Consider the following 13,285-nt stretch of genomic DNA (forward strand, 5'->3'; position numbering starts at 1 on the left):
GGCGAATGGAAACATTTGGGGATACATACGCTGTGAGCATCGCCCTCTCTATCTGGTTGTACGGATTATCTGGGTTTGTTTCGCCAAACAACAGTCGGTTGTCGAGAGATGACAACTTCCTCTTGCGTTGTCTCCTCACTGACCCACCCAATAGGAGGAGAACAACAAGCAAGACTACGGAAAAAACGCCAGCCACAATGGCTAGAATCCCGTTTCTGTTTTCTGTAAAAAAAATTCCATGATTCATGGGACGCGTTATATTTTTCATTGATGAAATCCAATGTTCAATTTGTCGTAAATATTTCTTTATTAAAATGATGGTTTTAAATCATTTCTAATAAGTATATAATTTCATTTTGAATTCTAGTTTTCAATGGATCTATTGTTCTCTCTTTAAGATATAGAACAGTCGTCATATAAATCGTTAAAAAACTTTGGATTTTATTGTGCGATTCAAAATTAAATAACATCTATGTGGACTGTCTAATTTACGTATGCATTGGGTTTTTGTTCATTTTGTTGTTTTTTTTCATACGCACAAGGTTTTTAATATTACCATTTATAAGAACATACAAAATTTACTCTCAATGTACAAATGACAAAAAAAAATTGCACTGAAAATTCGCAGATGTGCTGCTTTGTGTTCTTCGGATATCCATAGTAAAACAAAATACGGCCAGGTTTCTTGCATGGCATTGGTTTCTATAACATTTGAATTTATCACGCCTGACACGGGTCTGGCTGAGAGCAAGGACAGGGTCAAGATCAGACTGCAAATGTGCTCAGAAAATATCGGTGTTTGCTCACGAATTGGGTCAGTATTTCATTTACAATAGCAAGATCATATATGACTTAATGGTACCGCTCCGTTTGCAGCTACTGAATACTGTTGTATGAATTGTATATGCACGAAATTTATATTTCCCCATGCAATACACTAGTAAAATTTAATATTAAAAAAGCAACATGTTGCCTGGAGTTGTCGTAGAAGAAGGTGTATAATAGGGTTTTATTATTGTTAGTGACTATTAGATTCATATTTCATAAAAATGTGAAGAAAAATTATGCAATATTACATACCATTTGGTTTTTTGGTTGACGATGTTGAGTTATCTATTTCTACAAAAGAGTTTTAAAGTTATTTATTCTACCAATAGATTCTTATATTTAAACATTTTTATTTTATGGTACACACATCTTTAATATGTGCATATTGCAAAGCAAAACGAAGTCTGAAACCATTACCTATTGGTTCCTCTAAGGTGAACGTTTGGAAGTCAACCAATTGCCAACTTCTTTCTGATGGTAATTTCTCAGATTTATTGAGTCCGATGACCTGTTCAGTTGGACATTTTGATAATTTGATAACAACAAACAGTTTACATAATTTGGAATTTTGCAGCGAATAAAAAGCATTTTTGAATAAAGCGTAAATTTAATCATTTGTTGTTTAAGTTGTATATTATTTATAACTGTAAAAGAACAAAAGTATATGTCCAAGTTCTGGAACTTTTAATATAATTTTCAAATGAGACCGCAATATTGTATTTTTTTTAGATGAAGTCCAAATCATTTGATTTGATTAATACTGTATACTAGATTATTTTCGCCCCGTGTAATTTTCGCCCATGCACACTTGCAAACGGTTTTGCCCTGTCTTAAATTAAATTCGCCGAAACAAAGTTGTGTAAAGCAGAGATAATTTTGAGATATGGGAATTTGCCCACTGGCAACGAGGGCTAAAATAAAACGGGGACGAATATTTCCCTGTATACATTGGTCCTTCCATGGCACCTAACAGTGAACGACTTTGTCTTTGTGATACATACCCGGACTCCATACAACAGATCCGACTGTAGACCCCGAAACACTGCATAGTCCCGGTCTGGAGAACAGAGGGTATATATTTTTCCACTCGGTAAGAATGTTTCCTCGCATATCTTTAAAATCGTAATAAAAATTGACTGTGACAGCATCCTTTCACGTTCCACGTGCATTTGTTACTTGTAATCCTTTGTATATGAACAAATCAACATTGCAACTATATTAAAACATGTTTATCAGTACATTACATTCAAAGGATTTATGTTGTTCTGTGATATATGTTGTTATTTTGTTTATTTTTTTACCTTTATTTTTTAACACATGATCTTTATTTAAGTACATGCATTCACTGTTTCGGGAGGTGGGTTTTTTCTCCTTTTTTGCGTTCATAAAAATGTGCAAGCTTAAACCTTGATAGCTAACTTATAGTGCATAGCCTGCATGGGTGAATAGGATGGGTGAATAAAGTGTGTGAAATGTCTATTTAAGGACAGATAAGGTACTGTAAAATTAAAATATCAACAAATCTGAGTATTGTTTTTAAATATTCAAAACAATGTATATCTATAGGGGCATGGTTACGATTTTGGTCGAAAATTATTTTTCGATTTTTATGTTCACAATGCTTCAGGGAGACATTTTTAATAGGCAACCAAAGTTTGAGTGACATTCGTTGAGTTATAAGCGAGTTACAGAGCTTATAGTTCTTTGCTATAGAAACAAAGCTTTTGTTTACATTTTGAATGTTGAAGTAAAAACTCCATTTTTAAACCTAAAATGAATGTGTTAAATGTTAGGGGCTGTTTATTTATTCTTAAAATGAATAAGAAGATAGACAAATCAGCTTGAAAATGATTTTTACTGGTATATTGAACCTATGTAAACAAAAACAGGGCACGAGCCTTGTTTATATGACAAAGAATTGTGAGCAGTTTCTTGCTAATAACTCAATAACTGATTTTCAAATTTCATTTGATTATTTGAAATGCATTCCATAAGCATTGTAAATAATAAAAACAGAAAAATAGAATTTGACCAAAATCGTGACCATGCCCTTTTAACATTAACATAGATTTGTAACCCTTAAATATGTTAAATACTTGGAATTAGTTGATTTAAACTGGCGTATGCGTATCAAAACCTCTAAATAGTGTCAATTTTGAGATCTTCATTGCCTTTTCCTCTGTAGAGAAGGCCTGAGCTCCATATTTTTGTCATAGTCTACATAAGGTCTTATTGAAATCGAACCGATTTTAATCTCCAAAAAACAGGGAGAGATGACCGACTTTAAAATATCATTTTGTATCCCAACAGTTGATCGTTTTAGAAAAATAATACAGGTCATTTAAACAATGCACTCTTGTAGAACTAGAATTTTTACATTGTGGGTTTCCTGTCGTTCGTGAAAATCTTCAAATTAGAAAGTATCCTTTTGTAAATTTGTATTATAACATTATCAAATATATTTAATTGGAGAAAAAATAATTTGAATTTGTATTTAACGACTAAACCAAATGGACATTTGCGATATCTTATTCCCCCATCTTCTGTAAGTTTTATGGGGGGGGGGGGGAGTAAAATTAATGATCTTGTTGATTGTAAAGAGGGGGTTAAATTATATTTTATCATGTTTTTGTTGGTTTTGTGTAAATTCATATCTTGACAAGTGCACCGTTTGCTTTGATTAAATGTTTATTTTACGCTATTTCTTTTTACCGACGTTTAGATTTATCGGAATTTTACTGTAGCAATATGAAGCCTGACGTAGATTTCACAACGAACAAAAAACCTTATCTAACGACTCAAATATATCAGTGCGGGTACATGACCTTTTGTACTGTAAAATGCTTAGATTGAATTTGCATTATATCTCGGAGTAGTACTAGTAAATCATCATCATAGTCATCGAAACTCTTCATCAAAATCATAGAAATTAATTTAAAAGCACAACAAGTTAGTTTTCTCTTGTACAACAGTTCAACTCTTCAAAGGAAGACGGTAAAAAAGGTTAAGATTTCACAGTTTCATCCCAAGACTTATAAAACTTGCATTGATGTATAAATAATAATGTATAAATTTTTCTAATAAAGATATTTACTTTCAATGCACCATTCATCAGAAAATTTCATACTCTTCAAAATCTGGCTATTTTCATTCGTGTTCAAAATTTGCTTGAAGAGCCTTGTTTTTAAACACACACCAAATACAATGTCAGCTTAAGAAAAAAAAACGATAAAACAGGACAATCTGAGACATCACAACGAAATTCGCGGATACAAGAAATGAACTATTCATGATAGATTTATCCTTTATTTAATTAGTATTCTCATGACGTCATTTCCTGGATCCGCGGATGACGCTACAGGTGTTTGCCCACCGTGTGTCTCAGGGTAATGAACAACACAGCGGAAGCTTAGCGAGTCTTTATTACGTCAGATCATTTTGTCATAAATTACATCATTCGGATGTCCACACCTGTGACACACGGCGGCTGTCCTGTAACGATGAAACAGAGGAGTGTGAGGTTAGGAAAATTTATCAAAAGAGGTATTGCAGAGAGTCCATTTTAGAAACATCAACTATACTCTGTCCCAAGATATTTTGGATTCACGTTTGGCTTAATTGTTTGATATTTATAAATACCTCAGGATCCAAACGATGTTCATTCAAAAGTATGAAAAATTTCCAAGATTTCTCAGTCAAAACGCCCCTGTTAGCTTATCAGGTTTCAATACAATGCTAAAAAATGTGATGTCTACGGAGATTTTGCATTGCAGCAAGCCCGGATGATAACGTTGAAATATTGCGCGATGTATTCCGAGTGTATTCCGAATGGAGAAAAGATGTAAACATTCCCCATTATAAATCTCCGTAAGGAATCTGTTTTCGTTCCTGTGAATTTTTCCGAGTGAAAGATGATAATGTGTCAATGAAATTATCTTGGAAAATATCCCTTTCAACTATTTCAATTGCACTTCTTTCACAGGTAAGTGTATTTTTATTAAAAATCGTCCAAACGTGAATCCAAAATATCTTGGGACAGAGTATAGCGTATCTAGTCTAGTTTGTTTCAAAGTTTGAAAAAAAAAATATGTACAATGTCTAGTCGACCTTTCTGATGGAATGCATCAGTATACACTGGAATTATTTGTGCCATTGATATGCAAGTTTTTATGCATAAAAATATTTAGCAAAAAAAAAATCATCAAAATATCACGTGATCAAAACTCACAGATTCCACAACTGTGACGTTTGTGTTGACGAGTCGTTGTCCGGCAGGTGGCGGTAAAGATTCCACTTCCCCAAGTTGTACCGCGTACTTTTCATAGAATTTCTCTTCGTTTGTGTCGTTTTTGTCGGCGGATGTTCTTCTGGAGCGACTGGGCCTGCGCCAAATGACGGTAATATCCAGAGTGTTGCTAACCTGTATCACTGACACGCCGTCCTCGTCACAGGAAATCCGAGAGGCTGTGGTAAAATATGGTGATTACTGAAATATACCTTTTCATCAAATTGCAATCTAAATAAGGTGTCATTTTCAATTTTTTTTGGGAATTTTCTGTATGTCACAAAAGACACAGAATGCAAAACTTACCTGCTAAGTTATTGTTTTGGCAGGACGTGCGATTCTTTAGTTCAATCGTATAAACTTGGAACTTATCATATTCAATTGGTTCTATGACTTGCGTTGGGGTAACTGGCATAATCTGATATATTTTTTAGGAAAACAAGGGAAAAAATTAAAATAAATTAGATCAATAAACTATATATTAGATATACTTATTTTACATAAATCGCGTTTGTGGCTGAATATTATACAAATATATATTATACTGACTTGAAAACCATATATTGCATTTGGTTCTTCTTGAACTTGAATTCCAAATTCAACGATGTTCTGTTAAAAAAATATGTAGGTATATTAGTTATTAATAATACTCATTAAGGTTTTAACTATTGTCTTTGTGGTTATTTATTCAAAGTATTACATCATTATGTCAAATAAAGACGACTGATTACTAAAGAAATGTTTTGTCATAAGTTTATCAATGGATTCTTAAGAGTGTTTTTATGTGTAGCTCAATCCACTTTGTATGAGATTATCATCATTATAATAATATGAACATGATAATTATTTCAGCGCTGGGTTTAGCTTTAATTATTCTATAGAATATACTAGTAGTTTACATTTGCTAGAGTCGTGTTGAGTGGTTCGTGTGTGTATTCAGCCTGGGCTAGAATAAAATTCGAGGGGAAGGAGACCTTCCCCCATCTCATCACATAGTGAGATATCGCTTTCATGGAGCCCAGGTCCGAGGGTTTGTTCCATGCGATCTTCAGCCAGATTTGAGGGTGGTTCAGATCCATGCGCAGTGTGACGTTTTCTACAACATCCGGTGGGTCGACTGGCGACAGGAATAAGAAAAGTTAACGGTAAAAACATATACTTAATCATGAACGGTTGTGTTTACTTAATAAATACCACTGATGTATTCATTCAATTTATCATGTAAATGGTGATTGCTAGGCACGTAACAACAACAACGCCCCCAAACCCACCCCCCCCCCCCAACACACACACACACACACACACACACACACGCGCGCGCGCACGACGGAACAAAAATGCTATACTTACAGGGAATGCCTCTCATAGGTCGACAGTTGAAGTTCCGAATTTTCGAACAATCTGTGAAATATATTGAATTGATTTATGCCTTGTAAATAATACTAGTAAAATGATATAGTATAGTTTTATTCAAAATGTGAATTGCAATTGTAATGTAGGATATATTTATAGCTGTAAAAATTGTAGTAAATTAAAAATTAATCAAAACAAGTTAATTTATTAACTTTTTAGTTCATTTTTAAATGAAAAAAAGCTATTTTGAGGGTTTGGTTAAAGCAGAATTACGGAGTTGTCGTTCTTTACAAATCTTTCTTTGCTGTTTATTCCATAGTATAGAGATGAAATCCGTGCAGTTACTTATTTCAACCCTATTTATCATAAAGGTTTGAGTTACGAAATTACCATAATAGCACACTGTTATACAAAACCGTATTCTAAAAATGTTTTAAAGTATTCAGGTCATTGTATATCTGTCGGCGAATAGTTTTACCGGATAAATCGATGGTGATGTTGCTGTATGGTCCGGGTTTCCCACACTTCGACACGGCGCGAACCTGCAAATAAAGAATTCCTTCAGAATTCCTCACAGCACCGCCAATGATAATAACATAAACCGATTTATTTTATTCATTATGGTTTTAATTTACCTGTAAGGTATAGATACACCCGTAACTCTCTGCACTTATACGAAGCCCATTTCTGTAGTGTATGCCTGAAACCTATAATAAAATTCAGTTTCGTTATTGTTTGTTTTCAGCACTTTTTTTTCAAATCGAGTTGGCATTTTTTTTTTTTAATGTTTTGTCAAATAAGTGTGAAAGTAGTTTCTGTATATTTACAATCTGTTGTGTTTTTCCATTGAATTCTGTGATCTCTAAATATGTCTCTATACGCAACAACCTAATCACTGCGTATGAATTTACATGTAATTTACATATAAGACGTTCTCAAATATCAAGTATGCGGTATAAAAATGTTATTAAATACATGTTGTTAAAACACCATTTTTTTTTTTACAAAATCAATTCAGCAATAAAGTTAATTCTGTTGTTAAAACAAAATTTTCAAGAGTTATTTCCAGGATTATATTTGCAAGCCTTCTGTGTGATAACAAGTTTAAACCGAAAACAGCTGTTTTTGCTGTTACTGATTTTATTCCTCTGTGATCTGCAATTTATACTCATTTATTTAAAAAAAATAATTATCATCATTAGGGGAAATGCAAATATCAGCATTAAAAGATATATTTTTGACGTCGTCATGTCAATAAATTTCGCCAGGTGAATAGATAAATGAATAACGCATGTTATAATAATCATTATTCAATGCTAATTTTTACGTAAATAGGAAGCCAAGTTGTATGAAAAGAAGCAATCACTTTAAACAATCCGGAAGTGACGTAACAAGTAAAAGGGTATGTGTAGAATGAAAATCATAAAGAAAAAAAATAATCTTTAATTAAATTTCAATCAGCGTTTGTATTGATGATGACGTTGTAACAACTCACGGCGTCGGTAGAGGAGAGAGGGTCAAATATCGGAATGATCAGACTGTTGATATTCCGACAGAAGACTGTGGGGAGGGTGCTCCATTGGTAAAACTCGATGTCCTCCGGTCTCCAAGCTACATATAACGAAGAGCAAAGAGTGTTATCACTCGTTAAAAAAACTTCAGAGATTACAATAATCTTCTAAAACTTTTCTTAATAAATTGACGACGTTAGAGTTTAAGGTAGCGCACCGGCATCTTCGCTAGCCAAGGGTTTTCGGTCCACTCCTCTCTCCAGCTAGCGAAGATAGCGCACCGGTAACTAAAAATAGTTTTAAAGACCTTGAAACAAATCCTAAGCCGATTTTGAAGTAAATAAAATTGCTTAGAAAATGCATTTTGTGAATTATCAGACTAGTAACATTGAAAATACCCCGGTAGTCGGACTAGTATGATGACATCAAGTAAAAAAAATGAAACCCCGACCGATAGAAATGGACGTCAAAAATCATGTAAAACAGTTAAGCATTCAACAGACAAAAGAACACAATTCCAAAACTCGTTAGAAGGAATTGTGAGTAATCAAACATTCAGAAGTTGTCACAATCCTAAAATAAAACAATACAAAAAATCATAAACACAATATCGTAACTAGAACCGATTTATAATGCCTGATAATTTGGCATATTGGCATATAATTAGGCACTTACATAAAGTGTCAAATGTATGTTGTTCATTGTAAAAGATAAACAGGTCACTATGATTAACGATTTACTTACAAACATGTATGTATGGTGCTTAATTTATTTTTTTAAGAATTGATTTACCTTGGATACCCTCCACTTCCAGAATGCCGGCGAACTCTTTCGACACGGGGCAATAGAACATGGCGCCCTTCATCAAATGACCGTTTAGAGGAGCAGAGGGGGGCGATGGAGCTGTCAATAATTCACACCAGCAGTTTATTATTTTTGTTTCATGGTTCTGTACATAATATATATAAAGTATAAATGTACATTTTATGTAGATAAATATATAGGAGTCAATTAACAGTAGGTTTAGCATACTTATTGTACATAACTTGTTTAATACTTCGCATTATTTGAGGAAAAAGGCTCATTAAATTTGACAATATTTGGTCTATAAAAATAAAATTTTGGTAGATACACTTCTATTTCGTTTTTCAACATGGTGCAACACAAGAGATAGTGAAATTCATTTCCAATGTCTCTTTGACATAAGTTACATCCGATTACCATATCAATGCAGTTTTATTAAAAAATGACGAATATATTATATGCAATGTCAAAACCTTGTGCGACTTTTAGTAAACAATCGTTTCTAGCAGAGGGCTTTTTAAGGTACTTCACAACACCTAGAATTATGCTTTTTAAGACACTACGTCACAATATGGCGATTTAAATGTTTTGTTAAACTGTTTGTATCAATTGATTCAGATGTATATCGTCATAGCTCAGTGGTTAAAGTACATGTCTCAGGCTTGTGAACCGCATATCATGAGTTCGAATCCTCATGAGCTTTTGCTTATGTTTACAAAATGAAATTTTTGAAAATGTCATCTTTTATCTAAATTTGCACATTTTTTGGCCTGTTTGACATATATGCTTCTTATCCATCATGCTTTCTATCATAATCTAGTACTTTTCTGCTGATTTGAGAAAATATTTTACGGTGTAGTGAGGCACCTTAATTTAAGGGTATTGTTTACTCAGGGCTTGAGTTCTCAAATTCAGATTGTTATAAAGTTCAATTTCATTAATAAAATCTGTTCTAAACACAAAAAGTATTTGTGAAATAAATTATTATTAACATAACATTCGATATTTCTACACTATTATGGAATTAGGCTCAAACAAATATAGAGTTTTAGTCAAACAGAGGAAATTCGGACTAAAATTAGCAGATTTTATTTTCCGCTAAAACATTTTTGGCAGTACTCTAATATTAAAAGCTAAGATTTTATATTTTAGTCTATATAATTTTGCATATTTTCTATTGGTTTGAACTCACTTATTCAGTAAAATAATCGTATGACACGAAATGCAAAAATATTGAAAAATGCCTAAAAACGATAAAAGACATCATATCTCAAAATTTTGATCATTGACCTCATATAATTTTATGCCAACAGAATAAGGTCAATATAAGTAGTTTAATACTATAAATGTTTTTTTATTATCATCATTCGATTTCTTTTTGTAAAATTGGATCAAAAATGGATAGGAATTTAAAAAGTGATAGAGGAAATTCGAACTGGAATATTTTTAAAAATTGTCGCCGAAATTTTAATGCTTTGTATTTATTTAGTGCCACTACCATTCACAAACTGTATTTCATTTTGTAAAGTGTTTAATTATTTGTAATATTTTCACAATTAGGAAAATCTTAATCGTAGTGTAAAGTTATATGGGATTTTCCTTGATTTTTCAAAATATATTCAATGACCATTAACTCAAAAAGTACATGTAGGTCACTACTACTACTTGACTACACTACTTCTTGACCTACTTCTTTGAAAGAGAAAAAAACACTACAATCAAAGATCTATAACATACAATAGATGGCGTTTCATTAAATTATCATCAGTGGAATATTTTTTTCATTCTGAGTAAACGTCATCCTTAATGGTCGTGGCCAATTTTAGACTATACAGATCTTCTAAGAAGAAGAGCTTTGCACATGTGTATAAAGATATAGAAAAATGTACAAATTTTAAATCTATAAAATATTTTTTTTAATTCTCCACGAGATAAAAAATAATATTTCATGGCTTTAAAAATAATATTTTTAAGTTCAAGGTAGACCCGATGGCTAATTTGTTGACCACACAGTGTCCTTTGAAAATTTGGAATTCCACCAGATTCGAAATTAATGACTAATAATGAAGCTGACCGTAGACCGAGTAAGGAGCGGAGAAGCCCTTCATTCCGTACTGGTTGACCGCTGTGATCCGGAAGAACACCGTACTGCAAGGGTTAGGATTGTGGTAAAGGTAGCTCGTGGTAGGTATCTAATACGTAATGAGAGAGTGGGTATAAAGACTTGTGTTTCTGTATTTACTCAAATATTAAGGTACATAGAATGTCAGAGGTTTTCTTAGTAGCCCTTTTTTGTTCAAAATTCTTGAAAATACATCGTGTTTCTTGGAATACTATAGAAAGAATTAATAATTGAATTATCTGCTCTGTTTATCATGTACCCGATGCTCAAGTATACCTCAGTGATAGTTGTCCATGTTTGGTAGGTTCTGATCTGTAGCAGGTACCGGGTATAGTAGGGAGTGGGAGGGGATGACCACGTGAGCAGTATGTCAGTTCCGGTGACGTAACGGGCGCTCAGACGTGGGATGTTGGCAGACCGGTTAACATCTGCGGGTTAGGATATGAGAATACTGGGTTTTTTTTTATAAGCACCCGAGTTTATAAATCCATCAAATCAAATTAATCAAATGAATTTATTGACCAATTAAGGGCCCTCAAGGGGCAATAGGATGATTGACAATCATGTTAATAAACAAGATGCGCAATAAAATTAATGTACATGTATTTACAAGAGAGAAAGAGTTGTATGAATTGATTGAAAGGAGATAGACATAACCATTTGTATATACATGTATATACGTGTACCTCTATCTATATCCTTAATATATAGCCTATATTTCTTAAAACACTCATTTATACAAATGTCAAAATACATACAACAAATGAAAATACAAAATGCAAACTTACTGTGAGTTATAAGAATCAAAGAGTCGCAGGATCCGGCGCACCCATCTCTCTGTGTGGGGAAAATGTATATGTGTATTTTAATTCGGTTGGAAAAGTCTTTCAGTAAAAATGAACTGATCATCTATGGATAAAATACATGTAATCGCATTGACGTTCTACCCACCTGACAGCCATAGGAAAACATGGGGTTTGGTTGTGCGCAGGATGACGAGTACCGAGAATAAATGCTCTAAAAGGATGAGGAAAACATCATCAGCGTAAATTGTCTTAGTTGTAAATTGTCTTTCTTCATCACAACTCACACTGATGACAACAGGGACGATGAGTTTTGAAAAGAAAGCACATAGTATAGACATAAGAAAGTTCCTCATCATCATCATCATCATCATAAACATCATCATCAACAACAACAAAAACATCAACAATAATAACAACAACAACAATAACAACACAGGTAACAAAAGGATATCGGTCAAACACCGGTAACTTGCAACTCGTCATTTAACAATTCATTCATTAAATTCAAAATAAGATTTGATTTCAAATTAAAAAACTATTACTCTTTTACTTTTCTTTGAATTAGAAACTATACTTACCGGGCTGTCGGAGGAGAAAGTCATACATTGTGACGCACATAAGTACTGCGACGTCACCCTATCGTATGTAAAACTAACACCCCCTACCCCCACCCCTACCCCCACCGACACAAAAAACAGTACGAGTTTCCTCACATCTTCCCGCCTTCTCATATTTTGTTACACGGTAAATATTTACATCTATACGTCGTCCCCAGCTTGCAAGATGGGGACATGGTCGTTCTTAGTGGCCCTGAGAATGCGCCATGTGGACTGATAAGGAGATAGTGTTCAAGAGAGTCGAATTAACTTCTTGCGGAATGAAACTTCCTATACATGCCTGTTAAGAGATAGTACTATTTTGGGAGAGTACCAATCCTATTCAATAAATTTAGAATGTTTAATTCTAATTTTGGGGGATTTTTTTAATTTAGGGCTTTTGTTTTGGGGAGGGTGGGTTGTTGTTTTTTATTTTTTTTGGGGTGGGGGTGTTTATTTTATTGTTTGTTTGAGTGTTGTGTCGTTTGTTGTTGTTTTTAATATTTTTTCAATTTTTTTAAATTTATTTATCTATTGGGGAAGGGGGGGGGGTATGCACATGTTTGTGTAAAAAAAAAAATGTAGAAGACTCTTAAACTTTATAGACTTAAACATTTTACCTAATTTTTACCTAATTCTTTTTCATCGTGTTCTAAAAATATGTAAATATTACTTTAAAGGTGCAATAAAGAAAGAAGACGAGGGAATTAGGCATGTGAAATGTCTACACTAAAACGGATAGGAGACTGGACAGTATAAATATCTACAAATCTTATTATTCCTTTAAAACAGTGTTCATAATAATGTATATATTTACCATAACATAGATTTGTAACTCATAACTGGAAAATATTGATTTGAACTGGTGTATGCAAACCATTCTCTCCAAAATACATGTATATAGTGTCATGGGGTGATGACTCACTATACATTAGAAATATCATTTTGGATATCAACAATTGAACGTTTTAGGAAAATAA

The 13,285-nt window shown here is 33.2% G+C and overlaps 1 protein-coding gene across 1 annotated transcript in view; it reads right to left on the minus strand.

Moving 5' to 3' along the window:
* Positions 1-12,502, minus strand: part of LOC105333371 (uncharacterized) — a 51,062-nt gene extending 38,560 nt beyond the window's left edge. Inside the window, exons 1-18 of the mRNA XM_011436305.4 lie at positions 12,288-12,502; positions 11,855-11,920; positions 11,692-11,740; positions 11,180-11,331; positions 10,856-10,973; positions 8,770-8,880; positions 7,962-8,077; positions 7,102-7,173; positions 6,945-7,008; positions 6,464-6,514; positions 6,013-6,230; positions 5,663-5,722; positions 5,420-5,531; positions 5,057-5,292; positions 1,830-1,940; positions 1,246-1,336; positions 1,081-1,119; positions 30-222 (exon numbers count right to left, since the gene is read on the minus strand). Coding sequence (XP_011434607.4) covers positions 30-222; positions 1,081-1,119; positions 1,246-1,336; positions 1,830-1,940; positions 5,057-5,292; positions 5,420-5,531; positions 5,663-5,722; positions 6,013-6,230; positions 6,464-6,514; positions 6,945-7,008; positions 7,102-7,173; positions 7,962-8,077; positions 8,770-8,880; positions 10,856-10,973; positions 11,180-11,331; positions 11,692-11,740; positions 11,855-11,920; positions 12,288-12,440 — 2,012 coding nt within the window. The 5' untranslated portion in view covers positions 12,441-12,502. The remainder of the gene's footprint in view (positions 1-29; positions 223-1,080; positions 1,120-1,245; positions 1,337-1,829; positions 1,941-5,056; positions 5,293-5,419; positions 5,532-5,662; positions 5,723-6,012; positions 6,231-6,463; positions 6,515-6,944; positions 7,009-7,101; positions 7,174-7,961; positions 8,078-8,769; positions 8,881-10,855; positions 10,974-11,179; positions 11,332-11,691; positions 11,741-11,854; positions 11,921-12,287) is intronic.
* Positions 12,503-13,285: the final 783 nt, after the last annotated feature.

This window comes from Magallana gigas, chromosome 6 (genome assembly GCF_963853765.1).
Source record: "Magallana gigas chromosome 6, xbMagGiga1.1, whole genome shotgun sequence".
Classification (NCBI taxonomy): Eukaryota; Metazoa; Mollusca; class Bivalvia; order Ostreida; family Ostreidae; genus Magallana; species Magallana gigas.